Genomic DNA, 16622 nt, shown 5'->3' with positions numbered 1-16622 from the left:
GAAAGAAGAAGAAGAAGCAAAAATTGGGGTTACAGTGAGTCTCTTACAATGGAAGTTAATGTGGCCAATTTTTGGAGGGTTTAAACACTGAAATGTGAAGCTTATAATTTTATAAAAGCACATTTATTAATTCTTCTGTTAAAATGTGTGTATTAATTGAGCTGAAAAGTTGTTTAAATGGTCATTTTTACAGTTGTTATAGGGCAGTGGCGAATTTAGGCATGGGCGACATGGGCAGCCATCTGGGGCGGCATCTTGCCAGGGGCAGCATGGATGCCCCCTTCAGCACTCACCCTGGGGTTCACCCAGGGCATCATACAAGCTAGAACTGCCACTGTTTTAGGGTTTGTTGACCAGGGACTAAAAACGGTTCACGGAAAGAAAATGAAAACCGAAAATGAACTAAATGTTAGCAGAATATTACCAAAAACCAGAACAAAGTAATTTTCAATTGTTCTGGAGTGAAAACGCTATTTTTAAATGCTGGTAACCGGTTATAATCGGTTAATTTTGTTCCGATAATTGTTTCATGAAACTAAAGGCCAAAGGGTTTATCACCACTTCATGTTGCCTGAAAAAAATGAAACGTGCTTTGATACTGAACGAAACTGCTACATCACACATTTTGTTGCCTAATTCCTCGTTGTGGATGTCACATTCTCAGAATGAAGACCTTTTTAACAACTATGTATAATTACTACATATACATGCACAGCTAATCCAGGTACAAGGAAAACATTATTAGAGGTACAGTAAAAAGTACTTTTCTCAGTTGTTTCCAAGTCTTCACTGAATTATTGTTAGATATAATGCATTAATACAGATTTGACTCAGAAGCAGATCTGTAAATACAATTATACTAAACTGTTAATTAACTGCTTGTTATGATTTCTATGCTGATTAATCCACCACACAGGGAAAAAAAATGTATTGCTTATTTTGGTGAGGCAAGTGGCTTATTTTGGGCTTGTTTTTCCAGACCACGTTGCTTGTTTCTCTTGCGAGATCTGGCAACACTGCAATTGGTATTTCACCTACCCCTTTGTGCAGAGTTCTGTCACTTAAAAAAGAACATTATTAACCGTTCTTTTATTTTGTTCTAACGGGTAACCTTTTGGAAAGGAGGCTGCAGAACTTCTGAACCGGAACAAAAAATAAATAAATAATAAAATACAGTTTTTGCTCAGAACGAACCGAAATGAAAAACATTTAGTTTTTAGTCCCTGTTGTTGACATTACATTGTCATGGTAACAAAGCTGCACAACTGGCTATAACTTTACACATAAAAGGTTAGTAAGTGATTTTATCACACTAAAATCATTTTAACATGCCTTTATGTCTTGCGGCTATACTTTTGAAACAGTAGATATTTTAATTGTTAAAACTTGGCCCCCATTCACTTCCATTGTAAGTGAATTTTATTAGATTTTTTTAAAGAAAAGGAGGGACGAGTCAAAATACATTTTTGTGGTAATGAATATGCCACAAATACTGTAGTTTGAACTCAACTTGTATTGAATCCGGAACATTCCTTTAATAAATGAGAGAAATTCTAGCAAGGAGGCTGGATTTACATCAATCTATCCACCTCTTTCTCTTTCACTCAATTTTACATAAATTTCCAGTCCCTCTGTGGCTAGAATACTAATACATTAATAAAATGGTTTGAGAAATAAAATGAAGAGATATACAGCTTTAATCTGTCTTAAAAGAAGACAACTTTGAACCAAGAAGCAATCAACTCCAAAACATAAGAATGACATGAGTTGAAATAAAAAGAAACATCTTCGTTTCCAATTCTTCTCCTGGCTGAGCGCTATGGTGTCAAAAATATTATGTTTGAATGATGGTTTGGAAACACTGCGGTCTAATAATGGAAACCAGGCAGAACAAAATATCAAATCATAAGAAGCTCATCTGAAGCTTATTTGGGATGACAGTAAACTGTTTTGTTAGAAGAAGAGAAATCGGATAAGCTCCTAATTCTGTCTCTTCTGTTTTTAAGAGATAGAGCTCAGTCAAAGCTCTCTCCTCCCACCATTTCAAATTAATGTCTTCTCGCATTACTATCCAAAGTGACGCAAACATCAGCAGCTTCCAGAGACTCTGGCAGACTAATGCAACAAATCTTATTTCAAGATTAGGTCAATAATTGAGAAATTGCATAATTTGCACGATCATCAAATTGAATCTTGGTGAAGCAGGCTTATGGAGGAAATGGTTGCGAGCTGATTGCTGGAAGATGAGCACACTGGGATAGAGACAGGCAGCCTTACCCAGCACAATGAGGTTGACTTGGCTCCAGTGGTATTTGCCTCCGGTCTTAACCTTGCAATGGTATTCTCCAGAGTCTGTCAGCTGCAGATCACTGATCAGGAGAGAGGCGTCTCCATTCAGGTAGTCACCCGCAAAGGACAGGTGACTGACATGGTTGTCGTTAGTGTATACCTCATTGTTGAAGAATGTGATAATCTGAAATATAACAAAGATAGAGAGTGTTTCATGTAAATATAGATTGAATACATTTGTAACCAAGTCATATAGACGAGCAGATGCAATTTAAAGGGAAAGTTCAACCTAAAATGAAAATTCTCTCATCATGTACTCACACTCATGCTATCCAAGATGTGTATGACTTTCTTTCTTCTGCAGAGCACAAATGGAAATTTTAAGAAGAATATTTCAGCTCTGTAGGTCCATTCAATGCAAGTGAAGAACTTTGAAGCTCCAAAAAGCACATAACGGGAACATTAAAGTAATCCATACGACTCCAGTGGTCCAGTCTTCTGATGCAATCTAAGTGATTTTGGCTGAGAACAGACCAAAATGTAACTCCTTTTTTACTGTATGTCTTTCCATTGCAGTCTCTATGCAATATAATGATTTCAAGCTTGATTACACTTCCTAGTGCTTGACATATGTGCAGAGTGCTAGATGGCACTAGGAAGTGTAATCGATCTTGAAATCATGATAACCAAGGAGACTGCTAATGTCAAGATTTATAAAAAAAAAAAAAAAAAAAAAAAAGGTTACATTTTGGTTTGTTCTCACCCAAAACCGATTGGATCGCATCAGAAGACATGGATTAAACCACTGGAGTCGTATGGATTACTTTTATGCTGACTTTATATGCTTTTTGGAGCTTCAAAGTTTTGGTCACCATTCACTTGCATTGTATGGACCTACAGAGCTGAAATATTCTTCTTAAAATTTGAATTTGTGTTCTGCAGAAGAAAGTCATATACATCTGGTGAACACAAGAAAGAAGTACAGACTGTCTCATCTTCCAGCCGAGGATGCTGTTAATTTTAGTCACACAGTCCAGGAGAGCGGCACTGCAGACTGGATGGATATTTATCTGTTATCCATTTGGCAAAGTTGTTTAACTTCTATAATGCTTGAATACAATATTGTGTCTGGTAGGGTTGTAATGCTTTTATGAATCGAACATTACCCGTGTGTTTACCGATCGAGATGTATCTACGTTGTGCTGTGAAGTGACTGTGCACATTTACTAAATGTACGACTTCTGAAATTGACTTCTTGTCATTGTATATATTGCATATTTATGCATATTATTTTCATGTTTAATAAAGTATATTTTAACCCCATCATTATTGAATGCTCATTTTATGTTTTTAGTTTAAAGTGTTATTACAGTTCACTATCTGTCAGTCACTCGACGTTGTGTCGATGTAGTGACACTAGGGGTCGAACTTGGGAGCCCCAAACACCTCTGATATTTGAGAAAAGGCCAATGAGAATTGGCAAGTGGAATTTGCATGCCACTCCCCCAGACATACAGGTATAAAAGGAGACGGCTTGCAACCACTCATTCAGATTTTTTTCTTCAGAGCCGAGTGGTGTAGAGAAATCCACCAGTGTTCCATTCACCTCTGGAAGCGAAAGTGTAAAAACGGCTGTTCGATATATGGCGCATTACAGAAGGTTCTCCCTTTCTCACACAGATAAGTGCAGAGAACACACTAAAAGAGTGAGCATTGACAGAGAGCGTCTTTTTAAATGAGATGTCTCATTCGGGGCTCGCGATGAGGATGAGGTATCGATCACAGCATTGGAGAACGCCAGTCAGTGGCCGACGCAGCTGATGGCCATGCTTGCCCGGGCCAACGCGAGCGTCGGACTGGAGTGGAACCCTCCACCCCGCCCTGAGCATTCACGGCTGGACGATTGGTCCTTGGGCTCAGATTGCCGCACACAGCCCCGCTCTGCCCCAGTTCCATTCTTCCCAGAGGTGCATGAGGAGCTCACGAAGTTGTGGCGGGCACCTTTTACTGCCCGGACCCAACTCTCGACTTCTTCCGCTCTCACTACCCTCAATGGTGGCCAGAGGTTCCTCAGGTGGAGGAGGCAACCGCGGTGCCCCTGTGCCTGCAAAACACTGCCACCTGGCAGAATCGTCCTAGGCTCCCATCCAAGGCCTGTAAGTTCACATCGTCCCTGACGGCCAAGGCTTACAGTGCCGCTGGACAGGCCGCCTCCGCCCTGCATGCCATGGCCCTCCTACAAGTCCACCAGGCCAAGGCACTGAAAGAGCTGCATGAGGGTAGTTCTGACCCGGGGTTGATGCAGGAGCCATGCTCGGCGACCGACTTCGCCCTGTGGGCGACGAAAGTCACAGCGCAGGCTCTCGGGCAGGTGATGTCCACTATGGTGGTCCAGGAGTGCCACCTGTGGAGATGGGCAACGGCGCTTTCTTGACGCCCCATCTCTCAAGGTAGCCGGTTCTTGGCAGTCAAGAAGCAGACAGAGGCGCATCCTGCCCCGGCGTGATTCCTCTGCCACCTACAGGCAGTCGAGATCCAGTACCCTGTCTGCTTGTCGCCGAGGGCGTCCACCTGCGGTAGCACCGGCTCCGCCACAGCCTGAGCTGATGGCTTGGCCTCAGCGTAGAGCCTCCCACAGGAAGTTGACACCCTTTGGACCTGAAGGATGCCTGCTTTCATGTCTGCGATTCTGCCTTGACTCAGACAGTTCCTGAAAATGGTTCACCTTCGATGGTCAGGCATACCAGTACAAGGTGCTCCCCTTCGGACTGTTCCTGTCACCTCGCATCTTTTCGAAAGTCACAGAGGCAGCCCTTGCTCCACTAAGGGAAGTGTGTGTCTGCATCCTCAATTAACTCGACGACTGGCTGATTCTAGCTTGCTCTCATGATTTATTGTGTGCGCACGGGAACCTGGTGCTCGGACACCTCAGCCATTGGGGCTTTGGGTCAACTGGGAAAAGAGCAAGCTCGCCCCGGTGCAAAGCATCTCTTTTCTCTGGACGGAATTGGACTCAGTCTGTATGACAGTGCACCTCACAAGCGAGCGCGCTTAGTCAGTGCTGAATTACCTAGTAATTCTGGGGAAGTACAGCGGTCCCACTGAAACAATTTCAGAGGCTCCTGGGGCATATGGCATCCTCAGCGGCGGTTGCGCCGCTCGGGTCGATGCATATGAGACCGCTCCAGCAGTGGCTTCAGACTCGAGTCCCGAGATAGACATGGCACCGTTCTGTCGCCGCACATTCAGCCCTTGGTGGACCTTGCATACTACGGGCAGGGGTTCCCCTAGAACAAGCATCCAGGCATGTCGTTGTCACAACAGATGCATCCAGGTCAGGCTGGGGTGCTGTTTGCAATGGGCACGCAGCCTCGAGCTCCTGGACAGGACCTCGACTGCGTTGGTATATCAACTGCCTCAAGTTGCTGGTGGTGTTGCTGGCTCTGTGGAAGCTTTGACCGTTGATCCAGGGCAAGCATGTGTTAGTCCGGATGGACAACATGGCGACAGTAGCATACATAAATTGCCAAGGCGGTTTTATGCTCACGTCGCAACTCGCCCGCCATCTCCTCCTTTGGAGTCAGCAGTGACTGAAGTCGTTGCGGGCCACTCACGTCCCAGGCAAACCCTATCGCGTGCCGGACGCGCTGTCGCAACAGTTGACGCTCGAGGAGAGTGGAGACTCCACCCCAGGTGGCTCAGCTGGTTTGGAGTCAATTTGTGAAGCACAGGTAGACCTGTTTGCTTCCCAGGAATCCTCCAACTGCCTGCTATGGTACTCCCTGGTCGAGACCCTGCTTGGCACGGACGCGTTGGCACACAGCTGGCCCTGGGGCCTGTGCAGATATGTGTTTTCCCCAGTGAGCCTGCTTGCACAGACTCTGTGTAAAGTCAGGGAGGACGAAGAACAAGTCATGTTGATGGCACCACACTGGCCCACCCAGACTTGGTTCTTGGAGCTTATGTTCCTCGTGGCAGCCCCTCCCCTGCAAATTCCCCTGAGGAAGGACCTCCTTTCTCAGGGATGGGGCACGATTTGGCCTAAGCGGGCTACCACCAGTGGTGTTAGACACTATATCTCAGGCCATCGCTTCCTCTAAGAGGCAGCTGTATGCCTTGAAGTGGCATCTGTTGTGAATTGGTGTTCTCTCCGAGGTGAAGACCCCCAGAGGTTCGGTGCTTTCCTTCCTGCAGGTAAGGTTGGAGGAGCGGCTGTCCCCCTCCACCTTGAAAGTGGGTACGAATAGGTAAGTATGTAGACGGTAAGTCCTTGGGGAAGCATGACTTGGTCATCAGGTACCTTAGAGGCGCCAGGAGGTTGAATCCTCCTAGACCACGCATCATTCCCTCATGGGACCTCTCTATAGTCTTGCTGGGCCTACAGAGAGCCCTGTTTGAGCCCATGGAGTCAGTTGAGCTAGAAGCCCTCTCTTTGAAGTAAGCCTCCTGACTACACTCACTTCCATCAAGAGGGTTCAGGACCTGCAGGCATTCTCTGTCAGCGATACATGCCTAGAGTTTGGTCTGGCATACTCTCACGTGATCCTGAGATCCCGGCCGGGCTATATGTCCAAAGTTTCCACTACCCTTTTAAGGATCAGTGGTGAATTGCAAGCACTGCCTCGGGAAGAGGCAGACCCAGCCTTGTCGTTGCTGTGTCCAGTATGCGTCTTGCATATTTACTTGGATTGCACAGAAAGCTTTAGATGCTCTGAGCAGCTCTTTGTCTGTTTTGGGGAACAGCGGAAGGGGAACGCTGTCTCCAAACAGAGCATTACCCACTGCATTGTGGATGCCATTGCTTTGGCATACCAGGCCAGGGCGCACCGTGCCTCCGGGAGTACAAGCACACTCAACTAGGAGTGTGGCATCCTCCTGGGCTCTGGCGAATGGTGCCTCTCTAACAGACATCTGTAGAGCAGCGGGCTGGGCGACACCCGATAACTTTGCGTTATTTTACAGTCTCCGGGTTGAGCCAGTTTGTTAGCAGGTACGAACAGGTAAGTGTGCGGACAGCTGACTGGGTGTACCACTTGCACATAGCACCTTTCCCCTCCTTGAGGGGATAACGTACACTTTTTTAGTCCATGTGAGTTCCCGGGACCGGCGAACCCTGGATGTCTTTCTTCCTCCAGCACCCAGCAGCAGGCAAATTCAGCGGAGGAATTCGATGCCAGGCCCAGTACTCATGAAGTATGCCCTGTCAGGTCAGCCCCTGTACTTGGGATAGGTGCTCCATATGTAGTGGTTCCCTGCCGGTAAGTTCTGCTCTGCCACCAGCCACTGCAATGTATAGCTCCTCCCTTCCAGGGAGGACCTGCTGTGGGGACTTATTTCCATGTGTGATACTTCCCGGTTGGTAAGTCCATGTGATGTATTCTCCACATGTTAACCACCCCTTTGGGCAGGATGTGGTCTCCACGGTGTCTTTCTCCATGGGGAAAAAGAACACCTTCCCTGGCAGTGGTGAACTTGCAAGTGCTGCCCCGGGAGGAGGCAGACCCAGCCTTGTCATTGCTGTGTCTGGTTCATGCTTTGCATGTTTACTTTGACCGCACAGAGAGCTTTAGGGTCTCTGAGCAGCTCTTTGTCTGTTTTGGGGGACAGCAGAAGGGGAAGGCTGTCTCCAAACAGAGGATTGCCCACTGGATTGTGGATGCCATCACTTTGGCATACCAGGCCCAGGGCGCGCCGTCCCCCCTGGGAGTACGAGCACACTCCACTCAGAGTGTGGCATCCTCCTGGGCCCTGGCGAACGGCCCCTCTCTAACAGACAACTGTAGAGCAGTGGGCTGGGCAACACCCAATACCTTGTGAAATTTTACAATCTCTGGGTTGAGCCAGATTCGTCCTGTGTGTTAGCAGGTACAAACTGGTAAGTTGCGGGCAGCTGGCTGGGTGTACCGCTTGCACTTAGCACCTTTCCCCTCCCTGAGGGGATAATGTGTGCTTTTTTCATCCACGTAAGTTCCCGGGACCGGCGAACCCTGGATGTCTTTCCTCCCCCAGCACCCTGCGGCTGGCGAATTTGGCGGAGGAATTCGATGCCAGGCCCAGTACTCATGAAGTATGCCCTGTCAGGTCAGCCCCTGTACTTGGGATAGGTGCTCCATGTGTGGTGGTTCCCTGTCAGTAATCCCATATGAGGTATTTTCCACGGTACAGTTTCCCTGACGGTAAATCCGTGTCTTCCCTTGGGCAGAGTTCTGCTCTGCCACCAGTTGCTGTGCTTGTAGAGCTCCTCCCTTCTAGGTAGGACCTACCGTGGGGACTCCTTTCCATGTGTGGTACTTCCCGGTTGGTAAGTCCGTGTGATGTATTCTCCACATGTTAATCTCCCCCTTCAGGCAGGATGTGGTCTCCGTGGTGTCAAAGAACACCTTCCCTGGTGCGAATATATCTTGGTCCCAGCTGTGAATTTTCCATTTTCAAAGAGGAAAAGAGAGAAAAGGTCAAAATGGCTGGTGTGACCTATTCCCATTGTAAGTACATCTTGTCCCCCCCTTGGGGTACGAGGGACTATGCAACTTATTTGGGGTGTTAGGAAGGTTACGACAGCGCTGTGTGTACTTGTTACTAGGCACGCGGTAGCCTGCTTGCATCTGCATCGCTGATCCGTGTAACACAGGTCAGCTAGTTGTGGCATTTTGTATAGGGACCCCTTGTGTCACTACATCAACACAACGTCGAGTGAGTGACAGATAGGGAATGTCTTGGTTACTGTTGTAACCTCCATTCCCTGATGGAGGGAATGAGACATTGTGTCCCTCCTGCCACAACACTGAACTACTCGCTGAAATGGCCGGGACTCTGTCTCGGCTCCTCAACACAAACCTGAATGAGTAGTTGCAAGCCGTCTCCTTTTATACCCATATGTCCGGGGGAGTTGCAAATTCCACTCACCAATTCTCATTGGCCTTTTCTCAAATAACAGAGGTGTTTGGGGCTCCCAAGTTCGACCTCTAGTGTCACTACATCGAAACAACGTCTCGTTCCCTCAGTAACCAAGACAATTCACTTGCTTTATAAACTGAGGCTTTACCAGTGTTAATTTTTTTCCACAGTTTTTCATTTTTGTAATAGTTTGTCTTTTGACAAAAATGTCCTTTAAAAATAGTCAATATTTCAACATGTCATATTCATTCATTTTAGTCAGTTTTACTCTGAAAAAAATTACATAATTTTAGTCAATGAAAATAATATATTTTACATGATGATGTGCAAAATGGACAAAAATGTGTCAAACTGTAACAGACCAAATTTGAATACAATTTTCAAACATTTAGAAAAAAAAGTAAAAACATTTTCTAATGTAAACATGTATCAAACATACATTATAAATGTCCATACTGTCCTTGTTGTGAAAAACCTGAACTCCTGAAATAATAATGAATAGACTGAAGCATTAGCTACTTTTTAGAAGTTAGCCTGTATTCTGAATTCTTCATGCTTTATAGACTTATTAATTTTCCGTGAAAGGATACTGTGATGAGGAGGAAGGTGTGGCTCAGCCGCTGCCGTCCACCGAGAAGGGGAGGAGCGGTTCCATCTGCTGGGGGAGGAGCGAACTGCCATCCACTAGAAGGTGGAGGACCTGGCGATGGCGTGTCCGGGGACCAGCGAGCAAGTTTTTCTCTCTCTGTGTGTCTCCTGCTCACCCTTTCCCTCTCCCCACACCTCCCCTTGTCTCTCCCCCAGGTTCCCAGGAGGCGGGATGGACCACCAGCTGACAGAATGGCCGGAAGGGCAGCATCTCCCCTCCAGAGATGGGGGGTTGTAAGTCAGTCCAGTGGCACCCCGGCCTGAAACAGGCGGGGGAGGAGTGTGACGAGGACTGGAGATGCCAGTTTGAGAGAGAGAGAGAGAGAGAGAGAGAGAGAGAGAGAGAGAGACACGTGGCTGCGCTGCATGTGTATGTGTCTGTTTATGTTTTTTTTATGTTGAGTTTTGCGTTAAAATTTACATTGACTGTTCAACCAGTTCCCGCCTCCTCCTTGCCCATCCTTAACCTGTAACAGATACATTGCGAGTAGCATGTTTCATATGGAAACCGCATATTCACAATGCAAGTTACGCAATGCATATTCTGACGTGCGCGTTGCTTCACTGTGTAGATGTAGTTGTTCCATAAATGTTGTGGATATATTGATGTATAAATAGGATGTGTTTGAATGAGGTATTTACCCCATTTTAAAACTGTTTATTTTGACGGTGTTAGCAAGTTCAAGTGGATAAATCCCTTACATACTAGATTAATGGATTAGATGAATCCATATCTAATATCTTCTTCTATATACTTACTATCGAGAAGTTTCTTCTTCTGTTTATATCTTGCACTATTAATATCTTGCAGTATAATTTTTATTGTCAAATTTTCGTCAACAGTATGATTTAATACAATTATTTAATAATCTTCATGATGCGCCTTTTCCGTCTTGTCTTTGTTATAATTGACGAAATCAAAAAACCCTTGGTCAACAAACGTTTTCATCAGTGATTTCATTGACAAGATTAACACTGTGCTGTACATAATGTAAAGTCTTCCATTGAACTAGTATCAGCATATCACAAGTTTCACCTCTTAAACTGATCAATGTAGTACAATACAAACATTAATAGAAGATAAAACACTTGAAAAATCATATTAAAATATGCTTGTAACTGGTGGTGATTTGTAATCAGTGTAAAAGTGCTTTGTACTCTCAGATAAGCGCTATACGTGTAAAATTCATTAATTCAAAATATGTAAATGAGAGTGTTATTTATCTTCACCACAGCAATTTATATTTAATTTTTAAATGTTTAATCATTTAACATAATAATAGCAACATGAAAATAGCACATTATGACTCCGGCTCTGAATATCTTTCAGATCACACATAGGCAAGAAGCTCAAATCATGAGATTCATCCAGCAGAGCAGTGTCAAAACACGACAGACGTAAAGTGTTCTTCAGCAAACTGCTTGCAAATTTACATTTCAACCACAGATGTCGCTAGAGAGCACAAAGTTACGTAGTGCAGCTTTAACGTTAATTATTGCTTTAGGTAACAAGAACCAACAAAGAACAATGATTTTTATCACAGCATTTGTTAATCTCGGTTAACAACACCCTAGCTTTTGAGGCAGAAACTTTTGCTCGGGCAAGCACCCCAGCAAAGGCGCAGGAAGGGGGGTGCTGAGGGTGCTGAAGCACCCCCTATTGAGCAAGACTGGAAAACAGTATCAATGAAATTTTATAGATTTCATTGTATTTATGCAGTATCTATAATGCAATTTTCACTTTCTGTATATGATTTATGTTAATAAAAATGGTGTCCCGTTTTGGAGAGATCATGCTTGTGGGCAGGGCTCTGCCGAACTGACGAGAGCCCTTGTGATGGGGATGGATACTAGTCAGCCCCGGTTCCAGATAAAAATCACTGAGGGTGCTTATGAAAATAGTGGGGGTGCTCTGTGTAAAGTGGAGATGTATCGTATTTACAGATTTTTTAATAGATTAAATCATGTTTAAATGCTACTAAAACAACGTAAATACGGATTTGCAAAATCATACACGTTTATAAGTTTTGATGCAACATTCACAAAATGCAGGGATTTCTGTGTGTTTGTTGGGATTCAAGGAAATCTGCTTGCCAATTTACAATATTAGTCTTACATATTCAATTGAGCAGAGGTGTGCAATTATTTTGGTACAGGGGTCACATCAGCTGTTATGTAGAACATGGAAGAGAGAAGATAAAAAGTTCTGCATAGTTGTATCTTTAAAGCCCAGGGGCCGGTTTCACCAGCTATATGTACATTACAACTTAGCCTAGTTGTGGCGTAAATGGGCACTAAGTCACAATTTACGCACTACTAAATATTTGAGCGTTGCACCATTAAACTTAGGTAGGACGTAACCCTACTTATAAACAAAATATTTACGGAAGCCTCCAACCAGGAGTAACCGATGGAATAAAAAAGCAGACTCATTTAATGACATCAATGAGCTCATGTTTTGCGTGACAGGCTTCAATCCTTTCGACATATATGATGGTGTTGGCATTTACACTCATTTACGAGAGAAAAAAAAACATACTTTTTAGCAGCTCTTCAGCATGAAACCGATCTAACGGTGCCGTTTTCAGGGTGTTTCGCCCAGTGTCAAGTGTCAACATATACGAAATATATAAGATATTCAAATGAATAAATGTCTATTTTTCCAGCTTGATGTATTAGTATTTATTTATCACCCCTTATATATTTGAGATACATTTCCTATTTATTGTTATTTACAAAGGGCAAATATACTATTTATCAAATGTACTTTTATTACGTATCATATTTCAGTGGGGATTTAATTTATTACAGCTGACAGTTACGTGAGCAAACAATTGGATAAATACAAGTAAACGTCATATTATGCGACTACGCATCACTTTACAGAGAGCTTACGACCTACTAGTTAAGTCTTACCTTAAGAACAGGTGGTTCAACCAAATTAAGCATTGACTTAGTTACAAACTAACTAGTTGTTACTAAGCCCTTAGTGTGAACTTTTAGTCCTAACTTACGTGAGAACTTACGCACAGCTCGTGCAACCCTACCCAGCAGTAGTAGCTCACTCATGCACTCAATGAATGATGCACAATTTCCTGAAGAGTATACTGATGGGACCATTCTGCGATTGCTTGAAGTTTTGCTTCTACTTTTCTATCATGTGTTAGTGAAACTGAATAGGTTGAATAAAATTATTAATTGTTTATTTTACCATACTTCAATGCAGTGGTAATTTAGTATTCAGTGTAACACTCTACATCAGGAGTCTGGTTTAATAGTAAAATAAAATATTCGGAAATTAAAGATTCTGAAAGCTTGTTTTAATGTTTGCCGCAAAGTGGACAAAGTTGTTTTATTCTCAAAACATTATCAACCTGTTTACGTGCTCATGGGTCATGATGTGCATCTCGTCAATGGTCTGTTTGGTATCCCATTCAGCACACAACTGAATAAAACAGGCTGCATGACACTGATAAATGATTACTGCCAGGGTAACTATTGTATACAGGTGTGAGGGACTTCAGCATTTTACAAATAACACAAAGAACAAACATTTTCCTCTCTCGCTTGGTTTTGCTCGCGTGTCCCTTCCGTGTGTGAATGATGTGAAGATCTATTGGGATTTTACTAAAGTTCATCACTGAAAAGGTTTGCTTGCAAACTTGGCACAAAACAGCACACGCAGCCTCACGAATGAACTTGGAGTGGCTGCATCACACATTTCTTTGAGCATAATATAGCACTATTCAGCACTACGTTTTTTTTTTTTTCGAAGAGGAGAGAGAAAGCAAGCACACTCGCATGCGTGGTTGCCAGATTGCATAAATTAAAAAAAACGTTCATGATATACCGACCTGTGGGCAGTGGTTTAAGTACCCCCATAGAACAGGGTCTGATACAAGTGAACATTTTACTTTCCCTTTTTTCCTTTTATTTGCACAAAAGCAAAAAAGTGATCGTTAACAATGAAACAGTAATTCGACAATAAATTACGATTAAATTGTGTTATTGTATCATTGCTGTTGTTTAATAATAAATACTGTAGTGTAATATTACAGTTTATGAATAAAAAAAAAATCAATCTTCAATTTTACGTTTTGTTTTCTTTTCTTTTTTTTCTGAAGAATATTGTGCTTTACTCATGTGTAAGCTCATCCTTTGAAATTATAATAATTTACACAAAAAAAGAAAAAAAAAAAGTACGGGTTAGAGCTTTTGTGTTCTTGTGTCACCCTGCGGAAGGCGCTAAAACCTCAGCTGAGCAACAACTTCATCTTTTGGTGTTTGTTTGTGTTTGCTAATGGCTGTCACACATAGACACAGCTGCCAACACACACATTCAACTTCACACACAGTTTGACTGTGACAGCCTCCTTAATGCCTGGAGTGAAAAACTAAACACTGGTGCCACTACACATCAACAGACCTGAAGTTGGGTCCACCTACAGGAGCTGTCTGCAATGACTGCTCGTACTATCCTGGGGATGTTGTAGTTACAACATCTACCAGCAGGGGACCATGTTAACTTGTCAAACTTGAACCATTGGCATTAAGGATACAGTTCTCATTTATAGAGCCCCTTACATTCTACAACACGTTGCTAAACAAAAGAATAACAAATTCATTATGCCAGGGGCTGGGTTTTATTCCTAATCATATTTTCAGACATTTGGTTTTAATTAATGGAGCCTCAAATGTTATCTTTCTGTTAAATATTATATGTGATGGGCCAGAGCTATCACAGAGTCTTTTTAGGCCTTTCCTCGTAAGTCTTTTATTATTATTATTATTATTTTTTATTATTATTAAATCTCATCTGATTATGAAAAGATCTTCATTGACTTTCAAACAAAGGAAAAATCTCTGTCCCATAGGGCCCTTGACTACCAGGGGCCCTAGGCTCAAAGTCTCGCAGCCCATCAACTTTGAAAACAAATGTTTACATATGCTTAAATATGTGGGCCCCAGAGTGTATACAAGGCCTCCTCAATAGGGCCCTGTGACTATGAGGGCCCCCAGCCCTCTTATAAGACCCTTTTGCCTTCCTGTTTCTAATTAAATTTTTTGAGCAACTCATTAACCTTATAACATCGTGCGTATCATTTTTGATACATGACTTTCTAAAGCCTCTACATCATCATCACAATATGTATGAGATGTCTACTATCTCCTGGTGAAAGTTTTCATGCTGTACTGGAAGTAGAAGACCTTGTTATATAATTATCCAAAAATAGCTACCATCATGTTTTGATGCACTAAAGTTTTTTTTATGTGACATTTTTGCTGATTTTGATAGATTAAAATTAACAATAACATTTGTTTTATTACTGATATTTCAAAATGAGTATTTATTGAATTCAAGCAACATGTGCTTAAAATTTCATTATTTTGTAGAAACAAATAGGTTTAAACAGGCATAAAAAATATATTTTTCGGACTATTATTTCATATGTTGGCTTTATATGGTTAATCTTTATTCTTTGTATAAAAGGGCTATCAAACAAAAATGTTCATTATACTATGCATTGCTATAACTGCATGTTTGTCCTACATTACAAAAAAAATAAAAATAAAAAAAATAAAAAAATAACTTGGCTTAGGTGGTTGGGAAAAAGAAAATATTGATATTTTACTTTGTGTGGTTCAAAAGTACTGATTAAACTAATTTTGTAAAGTTTTTTGAGACAAACTATAATGTTGGCCTGACAAAACCTTGTCTGAAAGTTTAAAATAGATTTAAATGCTTGAAATTTTTTTACAGGTTTAACAGAAATATAGAAAGAAAGAAAGAAAGAAAGAAAGAAGAGAGCATCTTAAAACAGGTTAAAGTGCTTGTGTGTAAGTTTTGACAGCTGAAGTTTGAAATTACGAACATTCCAAAACAGACTCATTGCTCATTTTAATATTCTGTCAATGTAATGTAGTCTAGGGGATTTTTGGACACTTTGAAAAGGCTTACATTATGCCTTCGCGGGGCTTTTCGATGGAAGAATAATAATGGTAGCCAAGCTGTAGGGTCATTCCAAACAGAATTTCCCCCAAAAATGACCAAATAACCACAAATTTTGAGCCCCACTCCTTTCAGCCCTTCAAAGCACTCACAATGGAGGGTAAAGTCTTTGTAGGGTAGAAGGATGATCATTTCTGAATGGAACGCACTCCATCATTCAGATGAGTTACAAAAGATATAGCAGTGCGAGCCAGAACTACCTGAACTCTTTGCCGAATTTCACCAAACCCTTGCATACACTGTAAATACTAATAGTAACCTTAAATTGTAAAAAAAGTTTACTCAACATGAGCTTACGTTTTTACTATTCTTACTAGTTTTAATTAAGTTATCGTTACTCTCTTAATCCTAAAATTGTCATTAATAAAAACATTTAAGCGGTCCTAATTAAACAGTATTTGAAATGTCACATTTTGGAATCATAACTCAAAAATATACATTATTTAAACTTTGGCATTGAGTACTACTGTAACTAAAAATGATCAAGTACAAAACTGCGGCTGTGTGGAATACCCATAAGCCCTTGTGCTTTAATAAATGATGTATGTTTGTTTAAAACAAAGGAACTTATGTAGAAAAATTATACTTTTTTGCTTAAAAATGTATATAGTTTTAATTCTTATCACTATTGTTGTTGTTGTTGTTGTTTTTTATTTATTTATTTTTATCCCCTTTTCGCCCAATCTGGAATACCCAATCCCCACTACTTAGTAGGTCCTCGTGGTGGCATGGTTACTCACCTCAATCTGTGGAGGACAAGTCTCAATTGCCTCCGCTTCTG

At 42.2% G+C, this 16622-nt stretch overlaps 1 protein-coding gene across 2 annotated transcripts in view; it reads right to left on the bottom strand.

The window, feature by feature from the left end:
• LOC127416614 (CXADR-like membrane protein) overlaps positions 1 to 16622 on the bottom strand; it is a 140942-nt gene that overhangs the window by 15247 nt on the left and 109073 nt on the right. For both annotated transcript variants that reach the window (XM_051656049.1, XM_051656050.1), the window contains exon 3: positions 2278 to 2473. In XM_051656049.1, the coding sequence (XP_051512009.1) occupies positions 2278 to 2473 (196 nt within the window). The remainder of the gene's footprint in view (positions 1 to 2277; positions 2474 to 16622) is intronic.

Source organism: Myxocyprinus asiaticus, chromosome 26 (genome assembly GCF_019703515.2).
Source record: "Myxocyprinus asiaticus isolate MX2 ecotype Aquarium Trade chromosome 26, UBuf_Myxa_2, whole genome shotgun sequence".
Classification (NCBI taxonomy): Eukaryota; Metazoa; Chordata; class Actinopteri; order Cypriniformes; family Catostomidae; genus Myxocyprinus; species Myxocyprinus asiaticus.
This window is presented reverse-complemented; position numbering and strand designations above follow the sequence as displayed.